Here is a 21,164-nt window from a genome sequence, read left to right as displayed (position 1 = left end):
AGACCAGAAGTATAAGGTGAAGGTGTTGATAGCCAGTGCTCCTTCTAGAGGCTCTCGAGGAGATTCCATTACTTGCCACCTCCTCTGGTGGTTGTGTCTGTCCCTGACTGGAGGTCACAGTGGTTCAGTCTTTGCCACCGCCTTCACATTTCCTTCTCTCCCGTGCATCTCCCAAAACTCCCTCTGGCCCTCTCTTACCAGGACACATGTGATTGCCTTTAGGACCCACGCTGATGATCCAGAAAACACTCTTCCTCTCAAGATCCTTAACTTACCCCAATTCTTTTTTTTAATGTTTATTTTTGAGAGAGAGAGAGAGAGAGAGAGCAAGCAGGGGAGAAGCAGAGAGAGAGAGGGAGAATCCAAAGCAGGCTCCAGGCTCTAGGCTCCGAGCTGTCCGCACAGAGCCAGACGCGGGACTCAAACCCATGAACTGCCAGTTCACAACCTAAGCCGAAGTCAGACGCTTACCCACCTGAGCCACCCAGGCGCGCCTAAATGTTTTGCTGCGTAAGGTAGCATTCACAGTTTCCAGAAATCTGATGTGACTATCTTTTGGGAGGCTATTTTTCTGCCTACCATAGCAGCTGGGAATAGTCACAGAAAGTTGCCGCGCGGATGTGTTTTCATTTCTCTTCAGAGTGAGCGGGGAATGTAATTGCTGGGAATGTACTGGAAATTTATGTGTGGCTTAAGAAACTGTCAAACTGTTTTCCGAAGAGGCTGTGTCGTCTTCCATTCCTGGCGGCCATGAGTGAGGGTTCCAGTTTCTCCACATTCTTGCCAGTTGTCTACCTTTTTAAAACTCTAGCCGGGGCGTCTGGGTAGCTCCGTCAGTTCAGTGTCCTGCTCTTGATGTCAGCTCAGCTCATGGTCTCACAGTTTGTGAGTTCGAGCCCCGTGTCAGACTCTGTGCTGACAGCTCGGAGCTTGCTGGAGATTCTGTCTCTCCCTCTCTCTGCCCCTCCCCGGCTCGCTTTCTCTCTGTCTCTCTCTCTCAAATAAGTAAACCTAACAAACAAACAAAAACCCATAGCCATTCTAGTGGGTGTGAAATGGTATCTTGTGGTGAATTTGCATTTCCTTGATGACTAATGACGATGAGCACCCTTTCGTGTGTTTCTTAGCCAGCATATATGATTCTTGGTAAAATGTCTCTTCGGAGCCCTTACCCATCTTAAGACGGGGTTGTCATCTTTTTGAATCATCAGACTTAGCCTATTTTCCATAATCTGGCCCAGTCACTGCCAGTCCTGAGGATGTGGTGATTGAGGTCACCTTGATGCGGAGGTGCTGGGCAATCCATTTCCCCAGGACGCCCAGACCTGGGAAAAGATGGCCGTCTCCACATTGCACTGTGCGTTAGTCTGCTCCTACAGGGTAGATGGAACTCAAAGTGGCCTTTTGACTCCCAATTACTGTGCCAGCGAAGCCGGGAGATGGCTCATTCTGTGTCTTAGAGATCTTGAGCTCAGTGGTGATGGAGGCTGGCTGTTGTCTGATGGACAAGGGACCCACCTACAGAAACCCACACTGCATTCTCATTGTAGCCTGGTGTTTTCTTTCATAACTCTTCCCCCAATTGAAATGAAGTAGTTGTTTCTGTAACATAATACATTTAATATCTTCCTCCCTCTACTGGACTATTAAAAACCCCTGGGGCAGGGACCCCACCTGTGGGTTTTGTCTCTGTCCCCGGCCTCGAACACAACGTGTCGTAGACAGCCAACCAATTTTTGCCGGTTGGAAGAACGAGTGTAAATTACCAGTAACGGGGGTTTAGGAGGATGTCCTCTGCTTTACAGTGGGTGATTCACACAAAATCATTAAATAGAGGGCTGTTCGTTCCATAAGTAATTCATTAACCACTGACTGTGCTGTGTAGTGACTTGTATTTTAACCGCCACTGATGCCATTTCCCCCGTGTCTTTCTCATTTCCAGCGATCTATAACTACAATGCCTCTCAAGATGTGGAGCTCTCCTTGGAGATCGGAGACACGGTTCACATCCTGGAGATGTATGAGGGTAAGTCTGGATGGCCTCCTGCCAGACGGGGAAAGGGAAGCACAGTGGAAGTTACTTATTAATAAGGCACTTCGAGCAAACATCAACGTGCCTTACTTCCTGAAATGGTGCTAGTAAAAAAAACCCAGGAAGTACTTAGGCTATACAACTTTGTGCTGAGAGTGATTTCCAACACAGCCAGCCAAATACATGAGTGCCACCGTGCTCAGACCCCAGAACGTCAGAGCATATGAATAGCTGAACCCCAAGCCGCGGATGCAGAAGGATCCGACACCGTGCTGGCCCGGGAGGAGCCACGTGGGACCCTGGATTGGCTGCCGCGCAAAGGAAACACTGCCGATTAAGTGGCTCTTTCTACTCAGCACTAAATGTTGCCAGATTGGGGGAGAAATGAGGGAGAGACTTACTGGTGCTGCTGAGATCCTTTCACAGAACTAGGTCAGGGCTACAGCAGGTCCAGAAAGCCCCGTAGTATATTTCCTGCAATTAGGTCAGGCTGGGGAGGTGGTCCAGTTAACCTGTCAGTGGGCTGTAGGGAAGTACTCAGCACGCCTGGTTTGTCTGAAAAGCACAGGTCGTGCCCACTCCCCCCCGCATCCTACCCCACCCGAGGCTTGTAGCTCCATGTCAGTGGAGCTTGAATCCCGGCAGGACCCCTCCACGTATCCACATTTCTAATTCAAATCCCAGAGTACCACCAACATGCGTCCAGGCCACCAAAGTTGAGGATCAAAGCAAAGACCAATTTTCGGGGCCCGTCTATTCCCTCTGAAGAGTAAGGCAGGAAGGAGGTGGGCAGCAAGGAAGACTTTTCTCAGAGGGTGAAGCTTCTTAGAATCAGGATCTCTAGATTTTCAGGATCCACACTTGCCCTCATCCATGTAAATGCTTGTGACAGCGGAATAGCAAAGGTGGCCATTAGGAATCTAATGCACTTGCCTAGAATGGGGGGAGAAAAGCTGGGAAGCCAGGGGAAAAGGAAGCAGGGTTTGGCCATAGAAAACCTAAGTCATTCTGCCTGATTGCATAGAAGACTCTATTATCCCTGCTGCCTCCCTTTATGTTTAGGCAGGCGGCCAGGGTTTCCTCTCCCTTCCACACAGGTCAAAGCACAGCCATGCAGCTCCCAGGGGCAGGGAGAAGGGGGAGAGGGCCGTGCGGACTCTCCCCACACCCCCCTCTCTTTGCTCTTTTCATCCTCGCCATCTCAGGTCCAGCCCAACATCGGTTCCATGTTGTCCCTAAATCACCAAGACACAAGGGACAATCTACTTACTGTCTGATCTCAAGACTGCTTTGCTTGTTGAAACCACAGTCCCCTCAGGCCTTACTAGGTCATACTTCTTTGTCAGGGGCCAGATTTATCCATTCTAGCTAGTATCTGTGTTACACGTTTTTGCATTGTACAGGCAGAAGGCGTATGTTTGGCTTTGGAAACTCTTCCGTATAGGCTTGAAAAGAATGTATGTTAGGACCATCTGTGGATGACGGTTAGATTCTTATTTCTTTATCATTTTTTTTTTCAAATTTGCTGTACATCATTGTGTTCCTCCATTTTCCATCAGAGAACAGTGTTCAGTCTTTCACCATGCTTACAGTTTATGTCAATGATGATGCTTTACGGTGACGTCAGTTTTTTGCCTTATATATTTTCAGACCTATTTTTAGGTACGTACAATTTTAGAATTGTTGTACTGAAACAATTTGCACTTTTCAATTTTTTTAGAGAGAGAGAGTGCAAGCAGGGGAGAGGGGCCGAGAACAGGGGGTGGAGGGGAATGAGAGAGAGAGAAAAAGAAAGAGAATGAATCTTAAACAGGCTCTACCCTCAGTGTGGAGGCTGATGCAGGGCTCAATCCCATGACCCTGGGATCATGACCCGAGCTGAAATCAAGAGTTGGACGCTCAACTGACTGAGCTACCCAGGCGCCTCTAAACAGTTTGAACTTTTAATTCCTGTTTATTAAATCTTTTTACCGTTAGTTTTGTCTGTAGGATTGCTTTTTTCCTTAGTCTAGTTTGTCTGAAATTACAGCCAACTCACTGGCGGTCTAGGACTCCCCATTTTTGTTCTCCTGGACCCACCAGGCCATCAGAAACGCTGCTCGGCCATTCAGGAAACTTTTCTTAATTCGGCAGTTGCCCCAAGAAGAGAGGAGCCTCACACGCTGGCCTCGTCTCTCTAAGGTTTGATCTCTTTCAGATCTCGACCTGGTAATTCCCGCTTGACCGTAGTAGAGTTGCAGTATGTGTGCATGTGGTGGGTTTTGTCAAGTTTTTCCAAGTGTCCTGTGGAGTGTAGGAGGGAAGAGCGGAGAGTTGATTGGAAATAAAGTAGGTGATGTCTTTTGAATACATTTGCAACGCTCTCTCTTCATCGTTACGTGACCCGAACATAGTTTTTTGGAATCGCTCATTGAAGCACTCTGTCCTCCTAGGATTCATATAATGGTCCTTTTAAATTTGTGCTCTGTCTTTACCGAGTGGTTTCCCAGTTGACCCATGGACATTCCTCAAGGTAGTACTCCTCTGGAGCCAGCCGAGGAGGTCACTGAGCTTGGTTGGATTGAAACGTAATCCAGATCCACGAGCACCTCCATTTCAAGTACCTTCTGGAGCTTGAGGCCAAAAGCCACAGTGCTCCTGGTGTTTTGGAGCTCGCTGGCGCTGGCCCAGCTGATAGGCAGTCACACAAATACCTGTCACTCCATCGATGCCGCGTCTTGAGTATGATGGTCCCGGTGCTCCAGTCCTGACCGCAGGAAGCTGATGTTCTTGTTAACTGCTACCATAAAATATTTGGGGTGCCGCAGGACTCTTTCACGTCAAAAAAGGATGTCCGTGCCCATTTGTTTTTTTAAATTTTTTTTTTTCAACGTTTATTTATTTTTGGGACAGAGAGAGACAGAGCATGAACGGGGGAGGGGCAGAGAGAGAGGGAGACACAGAATCGGAAACAGGCTCCAGGCTCCGAGCCATCAGCCCAGAGCCTGACGCGGGGCTCGAACTCACGGACCGCGAGATCGTGACCTGGCTGAAGTCGGACGCTTAACCGACTGCGCCACCCAGGCGCCCCTGTCCGTGCCCATTTGAAACCTGGTGTGTGTCAAGGTATGAATGGGCAGACTTAGAACATGAACTTACGGAGTTCCTTTACCACCACCAAGAGGCCTGTCGGTTTTACAGAGATTACCGTATTGGATGATGTCTTTATATAGTGCTCATTTTAGGGGATTAATTTCTTTTTTAATTTTTAAAAAATGTTTTATCTATTTTTGAGACAGAGAGCGACAGAGCACGAGCAGGGGAGGGGCAGAGAGAGAGGGAGACCCAGAATCTGAAGCAGGCTCCAGGCTCGGAGCTGTCGGCACAGAGCCCGAGGCGGGGCTCAAACTCACCAACCTCGGGATCGTGACCTGAGCCGAAGTCAGACGCTTGCTTAACCGACTGAGCCACCCAGGGGCCCCTGGGATTAATTTTTTTCTTTTTTTTTTAATAGTGCCCACCTTGCCAGATGCAGTGATAGGTTCTTATGTCTCCTAAGTACTTCGAGTTCTTGGCTGGGTTCTCAAATTCCTTTATTATTTCAGGCAGTTCAGGACTGAGTGCAGGAGTACTTTGCAAACATTAAACAGGGTGGAAATGCTGAGTAATAACTTAAGTTCTGTCCCTCCTCCCCCATCTCTTCTTTCCTTTAAAAAAAAAAAATAAAATAAATAAACAAAATGGAAACGCCCAGAGTACTGCCAGATGGAATTTAAGGCTAATGCTGGCACTATTTCATGGCCTGAGGGGTTTTGTGTCTTCCAGCTTCCTGTCTGATTTTGCTCCTGGGGCTCCCCCTCCTCCTGCACACTCCGCCCCACCCTGCCTTTGAGATATTCGCACACCAGACCTGTGTGTGCTTTTTCCGGTATGGACATGAGTCTACCTTTCTGGAGCCCAGCTACGGAAAATTCTTTTCTGCCCACAACCCATCACCGAAAACCACTCACGGCTCTTCCTTTTGCTGTTTCCTGGCCTGTGGTCGCATGAATAATTATGAAAGTGGTAGCTTCTTGAAGGCAAAGCCAGCTCGTCTTGCGTCTGTAGGGCCGGCGCCTTGCACAGCACCTGGCACATAGTAGGTGTTCTGCAGAAGTCCATTAAAGGAATGAAGACAAAAGACAAGACCAAAGCAAGCCTGACGGAGCAAGGCAAGCTAGCGTGGAGAGTAAGAGAGGGTGGCAGTCACCTCCACAAAACCCCAGGTATCATAGTCAGAGTTGTTCTCCTCTTATGAGGGAAATATGGGAGGCTCCAACATTGCCCCCATCCGCAGCAGACTGCAGAAGGATTTGGTTATTGCATGAGTTTTGTTGTCTTTGTTTTTAGTAACCGCTGCGTTGAGATCTATTTCAAATACCATACCGTTTACCCATTTAAAGGATACAATCCTTAAAAGGGCAATCCTTGTCCTTTAAAGGGCAATCGTCATCACTGTCTACTTGCAGAACGTTTTCATGAACCCAGAAAGAATCCCTGTACCCATTTGGTGGCCATTATCCCCCAGCTCCAAGCAACCACCAACCTCGTGTCTGTCTCAGGAGATTTGCCCCGTTTAGACCGTTCACGTAACATGGGGCCCTTTGTGACTAGCTTAGTGCAATGGTTTTAAGGCTCGTCATTGTTGCAGCGGGTATTGGTACTTCCTATCTTTTTATGGCTGAATAATATTCATTGTATGCCTACATCACATTTTATCTATCCATTCATCCGTTGATGGACATTTAAGTTGTTTACACTTTTCACCTGTTATGAGTAATGTTGCTATAACCCTTTATGTATAGGTTTCCGTGTGGACGTATGTTTTCAGTTCTCTTGTTCCTAGGTATGTTCCTAGGAGTGGAATTGCTGGGTCATATAATAACTTTTCCTTTTGGGGAAGTGCCAGTCCGATTACTTGAGTTTTGCCCCCAGACCACAGCCCAAATGAGTGACCAGCTATCGCTTATCACTCACTGCTTTCCGTCACCTTGCTCCTGACCTTCATTTGCTACTAAAAATGGGCGCAGGGACGGAGAACCGGCCGTGTGTACTGCTCGTGTTGTAGTGGCCCCCGAGAATTATGTTCCTTCAGAGACTTTTTCAGGGAACGAGATCCCTCAAGGACTGAAGCCAGTGGCCTCGCCTCTCTTCATCTTTGGCATCAGCCCGGCCTGTAGTCATTGCCATATCTTCGCTTCTTTAACCAGGCCAGGGATTTGGTAGCGAGGTGGCTGTTCCCTCTCTCGAGTGTTCTTTCCCACCCCAGATCCGTGGGCGTGGCTGGAAAATCGCTGCTCTCTGGAGATTCCAGTTGTGGTCATTTATTCACTCAAAAGAACTTGCTGAGCAAGTGGTGATGCTCTTATGCTGTGCTAGGTACGTTTATTGAACACGAGAGATGCCCTAGGCACTGAGGTCACCTGAGTGACAAAACAGCAAGGTTCCTGTGCTCACAGGGTTTTCATTCGAGGGATAGACAAAAACAAGAGAACAGAGTGAGTAAACAAAACAATTCAGATACTTCGAAGTGCTGTGAGGGAAAAAGGATGATATTACCGGGACCAGAAGTAGACTTGGGTGATGGCGAGGGAGAGGGGAGAAGGCAGAAAGTACTGCTTTAGATCAGATGATTTTGTCCCTCTCTAGGTTGACCATCCTGGGCAGGACACTTAAACTCTTTTTGTGTCATGGTCATTGCATCTAAAATCGGGTCACTCCTTGAATTGAAAGTGATTAAATGAAAGTGCTTTGAAAAATCAGGTTACAGCATTCTTGTTACCATTAAGCTCTCCTCTCCTGTGATCAACCAAATTCCAGTCATAAGTGACTTAATGCCCAAGGGTCTGTTGTTCCAACAATGAGTACTGGTTTCCTGCATTTGATTCATATGCATTGATGGATTCGTTTTCAGCCCCATAAACCACTCACGAGCTCAGGAGAGAGGGTGGCTGGTGTTAACAGTGATTTCTGAGGGTAAGCATAACACAATTGGCCATAACAAAATGAGATAATGTCTCAAAGGCGTTCCAAGCTCTACGGAAGCAAGTACAGCACAAAGCTTTGTACAGTTTTAGTGTAACATGTAGCGGCCCAAAGCATAGCACAAACGATTGCGTTGGAACCCGAGGAAACAGGCAATCTTGAGAAGCTGAAATAAAAAGAAACATTTGTGTATATATAGGCAGTCCCAATATACCCATGTTATTTCTTCTGTATAGAATGAGGCCGGTTTTGAAATGCACCTTTATCGAGAAATCCATTCCCTTATAATAGAAGGAATTCATATGGATTATGACTTCAGCTGTACGTATCTTGAATCTTATCTTTATAAAGCAGGCTTTTTCTGAAGCTTATTTATTTATCTCGAAAGAGAGGGAATGAGCAGGGGAGGGGCAGAGAAAGAGGGAGGGAGGGAGAGAGAGAGAGGGAGGGAGGGAGAGAGAGAGAGAGAGAGAGAGAGGGAGAGAGAGAGAGAGAGAGAGAGAGAGAATGAATCCCAAGCAGGCTCCATTGCCGAGTGTGGAGCCTGACACGGGGCTTGATCTCACACTCGTGAGATCACGACCTGAGCCAAAGTCAAGAGTCGGATGCTTCACTGACTGAGCCACCCAGGCGCCCCTAAAGCAGGATTTTTTTTGTGAGTAAGTATAGCGGGCAGTATCCTGGCAGATAGGTAGAGTTCCATGGCACTGAATTTTGGTTCCGTGGCTGACAAAACTCTAACAGGAACATCAAAAAGAACTTTTTTCCAGCAGAGGCTTAATAAGCACCTTTCTGAGATGTGCTAAGTGGACCCGTATTGGACCATCTGATACCGTAAGGTCTTACTGAGCTCTTTCAGAATGTCTGATTCAGGAAGAGGGATTGTCACACCTTCCCGTCCTGTACAGCCCGGTAGCCTTGACATGCCCCTGTTGTACCTCTTCGTGTTTTCTTCTCCATGTGGTCAGCTTTGCGCAATGATCACAGACGAGTAAGAGACAAAAGCAAATCGAGATTAATTCGTAAAAACTCAGTTCTTACCAGCATGTAGAAAATGCTACTGGGTAGAAGCTGAAATAAGGCGTCTGATGTGTTTGTAACTTTCATTTGCTTTTGTCACCCGGCGGGGCAAGATCATTGAAAGTATACTGTAACTCAGAATCCGTGGCCTCGCCATGTTCTAGGGTTAAAAACCACTGCCTTTCACACACATCACTGGCAGCGAGCCCAACGGCTTGGATTTTATGATAAGGACTGCGTGCAAACGTTTTGGCATCAGCCTGGGAAGCAAATTAGGCCTTGTTGAGCGTGCCGGTCATTTCCCACATCTGTCTGACCTTTACCTTCAGTCCTGCCTGTCAGCTACTACTCCTGGGGACATGTGTTCCTGAGACGTGTTTTCCCAAAAGATGGATGTGGCGGCGGGAGTGTGTTTACAAGAAAAACTAATTAAGAGCAGAACCGGTGAGAAGTTTCAGATTTAACCTTAGCAAACGGAGAGTGCCTTTTCTTCTCTCAGAAGCATATTTGGATGTGCTTGTAAAATGCCATCCTTAAAATTTAGGTTACTGGCATATTAGGAGGCAGGACGCGGCACCTCCTAGCATAGGGGTCAGGACTTTTTTCCGAGCGGTGCCTTCGTTCAGTTACGTTGTCGTGATGCAGCTGAAGAGGCAAGCCCAGCCTGAAAGCAGAAGTGTTTTGGCGAATGCTCTGGAGGAATGGTTTCCTGAGTTTTTGGCATCCCATTAATTTCCACCTCCAAGGGATCTTGCTGGGATCAAGGGGTCGAGAAGGTGGCAAAGTAGTGAGCAAGCTCCTTCCATCCCACACATAACACGTAACCACGCATGGCTCTCTTCACACTTCTGAATGCTGGGCCATTCACATTATTTGGTGTATAACTTTTACCGAAAATGCCTTAGGTGTCTCTTCTCCATTGTGAAACGTAGCACATCAAAGCATTGTGGCATAGGTAAGACTCTGTGAACGATCAGCGTAAGGAGAAAGTCCTAGAGGCAAATTTAAGATCGATTGAGGGCACATACGAGAACCATATTTCTCCTCTTGCTTGTATCTGGAGAGAGAATTCTGGTTGACGTATGCCTCCACTTTGCTCATGGTAATATAAGGGCAATTTATGATCTCAAAAAGCACACAGGGGGACTTGGGCATCACAAATACCCACTCTGTGCTGGAGTGCCCCGTTTTATTCAACCCGTAGAGGCGAGTCCTCCAGTAGAAAGTGTCATAGAAAACATGCTGCCTGAGAAACCTGAATCCCGCGAACCAGTCTTAGAAGCAGGTGGGAACTTCGGTTCTTTTCCTTGCCTCGCCGCCGTGTAGAACTCAGGCTACAAAGAACTGTGCACAGAGTAAGATAGGCAGGATTCTTGTCACAGAAAGATTTTCAGTCCGACCCTTATGTTCTGTGTATGTGTCCCCAGCGTTTGTCATCTGATCAGTATTAAATACGTCCGCACTCAACTTCGCCAATAGGAATCTAAGATTTTTTTTTTTAATTTTTTTTTAACGTTTTTATTTATTTTGGGGACAGAGAGAGACAGAACATGAACGGGGGAGGGGCAGAGAGAGAGGGAGACACAGAATCGGAAACAGGCTCCAGGCTCCGAGCCATCAGCCCAGAGCCCGACGCGGGGCTCGAACTCATGGACCGCGAGATCGTGACCTGGCTGAAGTCGGACGCTTAACCGACTGCGCCACCCAGGCGCCCCAGGAATCTAAGATTTTAAACAACTGTACCTGGCAAGGTAGTCCATCTTCTAGGTGGCAAAAGTAACTGACACTAAATTTCTAACCTTGAATACTTGTTTAGTGTCCACCAATATAGATTGAAGAGTCTGTTACTAGAGTTGGAGTTGAAAGAATGGGAGGGGGTTGGAGGAGAGCTTTTTGTTTGTTAAGTCTTCCTGTCACGTTCATTGCCCACCGAATGTCAAGTCAGGCCTCCAAATACCCTATTTTGGTAACTTCTGAGTTCTTTTTTGGCTGCGTTCAGTATCTGCTCAGACCCTGAGTTGTTTAGCACCATTTTCTCAATTATTCCAGCCATTGTCATATGGTTTTCCTGTCACCCGCGCTGTTTCGGTAACTTTTTCTGGTTACTTTTCCCTTAAAGTCCTCTTTTCCATGATTTCCTTGGGGGCAGGGAACTTACCATCTTGGAAACTACAAGCATATCCTATCAGGTGCTCCGGGTCTGGAGTGAAGCTTCCAGCTGCCTTACGTCTGCTTCGGCTCAGTTCATCGTCAGGAACTTAAGAATGATTTAGAGAAGTTCTTCTTCCAGGGAGCACAGACACATTCCTCAGAAAACAAAGAAAAGAGAACTTTAAATAGTCTAGCGTCATCAACACAGGAACCAGACAATGGCCCTGGAGGTAGGAGATAGCCCCTGGATGATGTCACTGGTACCCTCGGTGCCAGATTTGTCTGGCATCTTACGTCTCCTGCCTGTGCCAGGCATTGAGCTAAGGGCTTTCATGTACTGAATATTAGTTCTTTCAATCCGGGGAGAGCAGAGTTACTGATGCTCGTTTAATAAATGTGAAAATCAGGTTAAGAAGCTTGGAACTTTACACGGCTAGTAAGTCGTAAACTGTGACTGTCACCCTGGCCCTGTGGATTCCAAGTAGAATGTTCTTTCTTCATTGCGAGGCCTTTGAGGAAATGACTCTTCTATTTTGGATGTGACATACAGTTTTTCAAAGAGGGTGAGGTTCTTTTTTGCTTTTTAAGTAGCTGGCAGACCAGCTTACCACCACCCCAAATGTGTCTGCATTGGGGTGAGCTCTTTCTTTTTTTCTTAATTTTTATTTTATTATTTTTTCATGTTTATTTACTTTTTTAAAAAAATTTTTTTTTTTTCAACGTTTATTTATTTTTGGGACAGAGAGAGACAGAGCATGAACGGGGGAGGGGCAGAGAGAGAGGGAGACACAGAATCGGAAACAGGCTCCAGGCTCCGAGCCATCAGCCCAGAGCCATCAGCCCAGAGCCTGACGCGGGGCTCGAACTCACGGACCGCGAGATCGTGACCTGGCTGAAGTCGGACGCCTAACCGACTGCGCCACCCAGGCGCCCCATCATGTTTATTTACTTTTGAGAGAGAGAGAGAGAGAGGCCTAGCATGAGTGGGGAAGGGGCAGAGAGAGAGGGAGGCACAGAATCCCAAGCAGGCTCCAGGCTCCGAGCCGTCAGCACAGAGCCCGACGTGGGGCTCGAACCCACGAACCGTGAGATTATGACCTGAGCCGAAGACAGACGCTTAACTGACTGAGCCACCCAGGCGCCCCTGAACCCTTCCTGAACGTCCTCCCCTCCACGGCCCTGCCACACTTGTCTGCTGCTCTGGCCAGGTGGTCCCCTCCCTGCTCTCAAAGCCCAGAGTGTGTTTGGGCCCGCTGCACCCCCAGTGCCCACGTGTCTCGGCCGCTCCCCCCACTCCTTCCCTCCCCCCCCCCCACCTCTTTTCAGGAGCTGGCTTTCTCTGAGCAGGTAGGCATGTCTATTCCAGGGGAGCATAGCACAGTCATCTCCACCCAGAGATACGGGTTCCTGTCCCCCCAGTCCACACACACGAGGTCAGAATTATGGAGGGGCTGGACTGCCGTCGCTGATAGTGTGTCCAACCCCCTCAGGTGTGGGGGCAAGAGAAGCAGAGCGGTCAGCCTGAAGCAGTCTCCCTCCCTGTATGTGTCTGCCACTGAACGGACGACTGGCGTCCCCGATGGCACCCTCCTGCTTGTGTTAGTAAAGAGGGCATCAGAATCGAACGCAGCGGTCGTTGGCTCGGGCGCTCTCGGAAGGTTTCGTGTGGTTCCCGTTCGTGGCCTTGCCGCTGACCTTCCGCTACTGAGACTCTCGGTGCCATCAGCGCTGCTGGGCCCCGCCTCGGCTTCTGCCACTGTCGATGTCATCACACCCCTGGCGGCACGTCCTGACCTCTGTCTGGGTTCTCAAGGCGGAGCCCAGCGGTTCACTTTGAGAGTCTGTAAGTACAGCTTTCCCCTTTCGTTTTTAGGATGCATCGCGCCGAGGAACTCGGAGCAAGTTAGTACTAAGTGTCCCAGACTGGTGGGGCTCTCTGGACGGCGCTGGGTCATCGGCAAGGGGAGCATTGCCCCCTTCACCCTACTTGTGCTCTAAGCTAAAACACGAATGTTTCCGGTACTCCGCCCGGGAGGAGTTTCCTCTCTTTCTGGGGCCTCCATTCTCCCCTGAGAGAGTAAGGCCGCGTTTATGCGTGCCCTTTACCTCGGTGTCCTCCTCAGTAGGCTCAGACGGTTACCTGAAAAGAGCAGCCTGCGCTGCGTTTCCAGAAATCCTCAGCAAACTGGCCACGCAAGCGTGCCTTCCCCTCACCCGTGTCCCTGTTCCACTAGCGACGAGATTAGAGAGCCTTTGAGAGCGGGGTTTGGGGTGCACAGTCTCCCAACCCCTCGGAGCCCCGTGGAGCCAGACATAGGTCTTTATGGAAATGGGCCTCCTTAAATACATCTTGCTGGATTCGTGGGTTCCTCACTCCCAAACCTGCATCCCTCTCTTGTCCCTCTCGCAAATCGGCACTGATGCTGATCCGGGCGCCGCGGTGAGTCGCGCCGCATCCTGTCCTTTCAGCTTCCTTGAACTAGTTGGAGAAGCTAGAGACCCACGTCACGGAGGACGGCCCGTGGCAAGAGCCCCTGGCAAGACAGCTGACTGCTGGCTGCACTGCTTTGCCTTAAACAAGAAAGAAGGAAAAGGCGACATCCAGGAAAGAGGGACTTGGCAAACCGGAGCGACGATGTTGACCAGACTAGGGGAAATTGAATTCCCCCGGTGTCGCCGAGCTTCGGGGCGTCTGTGAAGCCAAGGGAGGTTTCCTCCTTTTGCGGTGGGCGTTTGGATACTCGTGTCTCCGTCGTGCCGGCTGTGGCTTGGGTCTGCCCCCACCCCCACCCTGGACCAGGCCCCTCTGCCTGTCTCAGGAGGTGTTGGCTGGTTGAAAGAAGTCTCTGGCATTACCATCTCTAGTAGACAACGAGGAGAAACTTGGGCATTCTTAGCTATGGACTCGGATTTTATGAGCTAACGCACTGGGGGGAAAAGGTTGAATGTTTTTGTGGAAGGAAATTTAAGACACGAAAGCCTAATTACTTTCACAGTTGAAGAAACGGAGTCCCGCAGACCTGGTGAGCACAGAACCGGGCTTTTTCATTTCAGACGAGTCTTCATAAGGAGCCACGCCTCCTCTTTTCTGGACATTCTGGCCTCCAGGCTGGTGCTTAGGGTCTGCCCAGCTCTGCCCGTTGGGCATGGGACCCCACGCCTTGCTCAGACCTCGCTTTGGGGTCTGGTTTTAGAGGTGCAGATTTTATTGCACGGTTCTGGCCTTGCATTCATCTGTTCTGTCCGTGACCACTGGCTCGCTCACAAGACCTTCTCTGATAAAGCCATTTGAGCGTTACGGATTGCCCGCGATGTGCCAGGTACCGCAAAGACGGGGCTCTTTCCTGTTCACTCAAGAAATAAAGTGAAAGACGGAACCCACATCTCTTTCTTTTCCACTGACTTGGCATGCTAGTGTGCATGGGTTTTCTACCGGTTGGATTCCAGGGCCAAGCTTCCTTCCCGTGGGAGGCACTGCCTTGAGCAAGCATCCCGTTCATCCGCTGCATGGCCACGGAGGCAGTGAGGAACCGGGCGGCAGGAGACCTGTGTTTGCATTCTCAGCTTAGATTCTAAGTCGCTGGTTGACTCTGTACAACCTTTCCCATTCCTTGCTTGTGTTTCCTCTTTTTTTTTTTTTTAATTTTTAAACATTTTTTTATTTATTTTTGAGACAGAGAGAGACAGAATATGAATGGGGAGGGGCAGAGAGAGAGGGAGACACAGAATCGGAAGCAGGCTCCAGGCTCTGAGCCATCAGCACAGAGCCCGACGCGGGGCTCGAACTCACAGACCATGAGATGGTGACCTGAGCTGAAGTCGGACGCTTAACCGACTGAGCCACCCAGGCGCCCCGTGTTTCCTCTTTTTTAAGTAAGGGTGTTAAATTTCAGGGGACTCTGAGTTCCTTTGGAGCTCAGACTTAACAGCATCTATCTGTGCATCATAAAGGCACAAAAGTGAGCGAAGATATTTCACTGGGAAGCCTGATTTGTCTCCCAAACAGGTATAACGGGCTTGAATCACCTTTGACTGCCTTTGCATCCTTTTCATTCCTGCCTTTGACCTCATTTCCAAAAGCACTGGTGAGCTGCCCATTGCCTTTGGGAAGCACGCATCCTGCGGTTGGAGGCTCTGGCCGGCAGTGAGAGCTCTGGCCTGCCTAGGAACCAGGATCCGACAGTGAGCTGTATCCGTCTGTCCCCTGAGGAGTTTGCACCCAGCTGTTCCAGCTCGCCAGCTTCCCCGGAGGGACCTCAGCCATCTCTTTGAGGAGCATCGGCTCGGGGATGGGAGGGCAGGCTTTGGCCATGGAAACCAGCCAGCGAACCCGGACAGGTTTACCTGGCCCACAGGGGATGGACCTTTGACCTTGGCCTAATTAACCGTGCCATATACCCAGCAAACTCCCAGACCAGGGGACACTTAAAGGAAAAAGAACAGGATTTAGCACATGCTCTCCCTCTGGGGATCATCTCTGACCCTTCCCCTCCCCCATGTCATGGTGTGTATAAACAAGGGCTCCCTGTCTGGTTTTTTGGCCTTTAATTCCGGGGATCGCAACATTATCGCAACATCGTGAATGCACTTAGCGCCACTGAACCGAATACCTCAAAATGGCTAAAAGAGTAAATTTTATGTATATTTTACAACACAAAAACTCTTTACTGTTCTTGTGGGGGGGGCGGTGGCTAGTTCATTGTGGGATTGCAAAATGAGAGATTTTACAAAACTCCATGAGTTACACATCTAAATAATGCTTTTATGGTGCAGGAAGTCCTGAGTCCCCCTCAGCAATTGCCTTTGGAGTCTTCAGGACATTCATAATTCTCCCTCTGTGTGCCAGTGTCTTCCAGCCTTCCCATTAGAAGCCCTTTGTATTTAATGATTTGTTTATGGATCTATTTCCTTCCTCCTGGAAGACGACGTCTGGGCTGCTGGCATTCAGTGAGTGGTTTTTTTTTTTTTCTTTTAAACGTTTATTTGTTATTAAGAGACAGAGAGAGACAGAGCATGAGCAGGGGAGGGGCAGAGAGAGAGGGAGACACAGAATCTGAAGCAGGCTTCAGGGTCTGAGCTGTCAACGCAGAGCGCGACGCGGGGCGCGAACTCACAGACCGCGAGACCATGGCCTGAGCCGAAGTCCCACGCTTAAGCAACTGAGCCACCCAGGAGCCCCCAGTGTTTTTATGTATAATAAATGAATGGTCACGTTGGTGATGTAAATCCTTGGCTCCAGTCGCTCCTCCAAGAGAGTTTGTAACCACACTTTCTAAGGCAGCCCCACCCCCACTCATCCCTCCCCCACATTACTCTCCTTCCTTATACCATTTAGCCCCATGTGCAGTTACTTGGTTATTTGCTGGGGCTTACGGATACTTGTGTTTTTCTTCCCATCATAAAGCAAGACTCGGAAGGGTGGAGACATCGTACGTCTCTCTCTTTTGGCATCTCTCTGTTGAATGAGTAAATGAATCTCCGATCTGTGGCTGAACTTTCGGAAATAGCAAAACTCGTTCAGATTTGCTTTGGAGCACAGAATGAGCAGTGAAGACCAATGATGTTTTAAGGAGGCACAATTAAAAATGGTGGAAAAATGGTCCTGTGATTTTTTTTTTCATACATGCCTCACTGCTTTCGGAGGCATTTTCGGACAAAAATATTCAGTAATATTTGGGAGCAATGTCATTATCATGGAATTCTAGATCACCTTGAGGTGCTTACTTTGTTTTGGTTTGTTTCTTCCTGTAAAGTTTATTTATTTATTTTGGGAGAAAGAGAGAGAGAGAGAGAGCGAGCTGGGGAGGGGCACAGAGAGAGGAAGAAAGAGAATTCCAAGCAGGCTCCACACTGTCTGCACAGAGCCCAGTGCGGGGCCTGAACTCATGAACTGTGAGATCATGACCTGAGCCCAAATCCAGAGTCAGACACTCAACTGACTGAGCCACCCAGGTGCCCCATTGAGGTGCTCACTTTGTAATGCTCATTTGATAGTGTAAAGTTTTGCATGGCTCTTAAAAATTGCAGTGAAATTCATATACAGGAAAATATACTCATCTTAGGTATTCAGTTCAATGAATGTTGATGAACGAATGCACTCCATGTACCTAATACTCCCAGTCAAGATGTAGAACGTTTCCCTTGCCCCAAAGAGCACCCTGTTGCCTTCTTCCGCACAATTCCCGCTCCAAAAAGCAACTACCGCTCCAAAGTAGGTCACCATGTGTAAGTTTTCCGGCTCTTCAACTGTATATAAATGGGATTATGCGTGTCTTTGTATAACACTAATCCAGTGTAATACTAGCTTCAGGAGTGGAATTTAGTGATCCGTCACTTACGTATACTGATCTTGGGTGAATACTTCCAAGTAGAGATACTGCTAGGTCATAGGTCATGTGTATGTTTAATCTGATGTGAAACTACCCGCAATGTGAGAGAATTCTAATTGCCCATATCTGTACCAACACTTGGTACAGTCTTTTTAACTTTAACCATTCTAGTGGGCGTAGAGTCATTTCTCATTTTTAAAAAATACGTCATTTGTACTGAGTTGAATTCATCCTGTTTGGAGTACAGATTTTGACAAATGCATGCACTCGGGAAATGCCGCCGTAAGATACAGAACAGTCCTATCTGCACCCCCTCCCCCCGTCCCCCCAAATTCGCCAGCGTCCCTCTGTATCAACGCCACCCTCAGCCTTGTTCTATTTTCTTTCCCTATAATTTTGCCTTTGCCTAGTCCTGGCTGACCAGGGCTTATCAGCTTTACTTTTTACCCTTAATTTTCAATTTTATCCTTGTCAGAAATGCATATAATTTTAAAGGCCAGGCCGTTTCTAGCAAGTTTATAATGATAAACAGCAGTCCCGTCACACCTCCTCTTGGTTTCTGGTTCCGCTTTCAACTCTTTCGGCCAGTTTTTGTAGTATATATGCTTTTTCATTTCCAAAGAACCGTGCTTCTGTTACTTGATATTTCCATTTGCATTTTTGTTTCGTAACTGCTTCTTACGGAAGATAAGGATTTAACTCTCTTACACTCCCCACCAACCACACATATACCTGTCTGTGCCGAAGAGAGATCTCCCAGTATAAATGCAACATAATTTCTTTTAAAAAATTATTATCTAGATGATTGGGTCCATGTAGGAGAAACAGCAGATGCTGTGGAATGTCCTTTGATTGCATTTCCCGTCTTGAATAATGTTTCTCTAGAGGTGTCTTCTTTACGTGGTGCTCTGTGGACCTGCTTCTTTTTCAGATCCAGACTTCCTGACAGAAGTATTTAGCTCCTCCTCGTATGTTCAGACAAACGAGATGATTCTGCAGCTCCACTCATTTTCCTGGATTTGCTCGTCATGGAATCTTCTGCCTTCCTGCTTCATCCAGGACTGGTTGGTCTCCAGTCCAGCTCCGTAGCTTCTTTTCTGAGCTCGCGATCATCTGTATCAGGGTTAGAAAAGTAAGAAGCTAGTAGGTATCAGCAGAGCTAGGGATAACGGGCGTGAGTGTATAAATATAGGTTAACACGGCCATTGATTTTGACCTCTCTGCCTGTTTTTGAAGGCACGCGTACACATGGGCACCTTCAGTTCCAGTGCGGCATCTCAGAGTTCATTCTGGTTTTTTCCCTTTCTTGTAACTCCCTTCCAGAGTAAGAAACCTGGCTTCCAGTAAATTATTATAGTTACCGATTTCATCAGTTCCGCAGTATGGAAATAATCTGTCTCGATTACCACACCTTCTCCCGCACAGACATTCTCCTCAGCCTATCCTCTCTCTGATAACTCGTATCATTTCACCATTCCCCATCCCCACGGCCTGGGCATGGATGCCCTTCTCTTCACCTTCTTGCAGATCCCCTAGTCCCCATGGATGCGTACTTTGTTCTGCCTGGGCTCTGACATGCCCTGCCAGTCTGGTCCCTGTGTGGATGGCCTCCCCCACCCCCCTTGCAAATGCCTAAATTGCCCTGTCCTACGAAATGGCTCAGGGTCTACATGTTCAGGAAGGGAAGCAGAAGGGCCAAGATACGTGTCCTGAATCTGCCTCCCATTCCCCAGTGCTTTCCTCCTTTCAGTCTCCCTATCCCGAAGAATTAATTGTAGCCACTCCGTTGCTTAAACCCAGCACTTGAATGCCCTTGAATATTTGCCCTTCATCCCTTGGGTCATGGCTGATCTCAGCGAAATCATGAGCAACGCCTGTTGATTCAAAGTGGGTCCAGCATCTTTTCATCTCTCCCCATTTTCACTTTACCTACTAGCCTCCTCCCTGATGTTCCTCTTTCCACTGTGTCTCACCTCCCACAGTCCATTCTTATGTAAGAGCCAGCATAATGTTTTATTTATTTATTTATTTATTTTTACTTTTTTTTTTTTTAACGTTTATTTATTTTTGGGACAGAGAGAGACAGAGCATGAACGGGGGAGGGGCAGAGGGAGCAAGACACAGAATCGGAAACAGGCGCCAGGCTCCGAGCCATCAGCCCAGAGCCCGACGCGGGGCTCGAACTCACGGACCGCGAGATCGTGACCTGAGCTGAAGTCGGACGCTTAACCGACTGAGCCACCCAGGCGCCCCCAGCATAATGTTTTAAAAGCATAAGGCATGATGATGTCATTTAGAACCTTCCGATGGCTTCCCACTGTGCTTAGAAAACAAACGAAGTTCCTCCATGGCGCGTGATAGCCCTGACGATCGATCCTGGCTGCACATCAGCATCACCCGAGGATCTTTTTAGAAGCGCTCGGCTTGGGTCCCACCTGCATTCAACTAAATCAGAATATTTGGGATGTGGCTCAGCCATCGGCATTTAAAAAATGTCTCTGGTAAATCTAATGGGCAGCCAGGGTTGAGAATCATGCCTCCCTCGGACTACCTTCTAATTGTCTTCTCCTATTTTATGACTGATTCCATTCCGATTCTCTCAAGGAAAGCTTGATCACCTTATCTAAAGTAATGTACCATGTTACTAGTCATCCCGCCATGTTCCTCTCCTTGAACGCTTCTCAGTACTGCCATTATATGAGGTCATCGTATTTCTGTATTTTTATTTTTTGTATCAGCGTAGATGATGTATACATCTACGGGATAAAAGAAGCAACTTTGCCCGTGGAATTAGGAACTCTCAGGCATGTTCGTTTCGGAGGGGACGGATTTTTATCCTGGATTGGGGCAGTCCCAGGAAAACAGAAATGACTGGGTGCCCGAATGGAAGAACCACCCTTTGCCTGGAATCGCTTTTGATGTTCACCATGGTTGTCAGAAGCTCTTCCCCGCCCCCCCCCCCCGCCCTGCTTTTGTTTTCTTGAGGTGTGATTGAAGCACAACATTTTTTTCCAGGTGTACAACATAACAATTCCATATCTGTGTTTATTGCAAACTGTTCATCACAGTAAGTGTTGTTAACATCCATGAGCATAGTAGTTGCGAAACCCTTTTCCCTTGTGATGAGAAGTTTTAAGACTTACTCTCTCAGCAAGTTTCAAATACTCAACACAGTATTATTAACGATGGTTGCCCTGCTGCACATGACATCCCCGTGACTTCATTATTTTATAACTAGAAGTTTGTACCTTTCAACTCGCTTCACGCATTTCGCCCTCACCTCCACCCGCTGCGTCCAGGCAACCACCAATCTGTTCTGTGTATTCACAGGCTTGCACACTCACTGTTTGAGACTGACATTTCACCTACGTATAGGTAAGACTAGCTCTCTGGCCTCACCATCCTCAACATTCTCTCCATTTTAATAATGTACTAATTTTTAAAAAAATTTTAATGTTTATTTTTGAGAGAGAAAGAGAGAGTGAGTGAGTGCAAGTGGGGGAAGGCCAGAGGGAGAGAGAGGGAGGGAGGCATAGAAACCGAAGCAGGCTCCAGGCTCCGAGCTGTCAACACAGAGCCCGATGCGGGGCTTGAACTCACAAACCGCGAGATCATGACCTGAGCTGAAG

At 48.1% G+C, this 21,164-nt stretch overlaps 1 protein-coding gene across 11 annotated transcripts in view; it reads left to right on the top strand.

Moving 5' to 3' along the window:
- Nucleotides 1-21,164, top strand: part of DOCK5 (dedicator of cytokinesis 5) — a 221,998-nt gene that overhangs the window by 59,199 nt on the left and 141,635 nt on the right. For all 11 annotated transcript variants that reach the window (XM_030312351.1, XM_032592834.1, XM_032592835.1 and 8 more), the window contains exon 2: nucleotides 1,943-2,026. In XM_030312351.1, coding sequence (XP_030168211.1) covers nucleotides 1,943-2,026 — 84 coding nt within the window. The remainder of the gene's footprint in view (nucleotides 1-1,942; nucleotides 2,027-21,164) is intronic.

The sequence above is a fragment of the Lynx canadensis genome, chromosome B1 (assembly GCF_007474595.2).
Source record: "Lynx canadensis isolate LIC74 chromosome B1, mLynCan4.pri.v2, whole genome shotgun sequence".
Classification (NCBI taxonomy): domain Eukaryota; kingdom Metazoa; phylum Chordata; class Mammalia; order Carnivora; family Felidae; genus Lynx; species Lynx canadensis.
The sequence above is the reverse complement of the archived record's forward strand: the minus strand, read 5'-3'. Positions and strand labels throughout refer to the sequence as shown.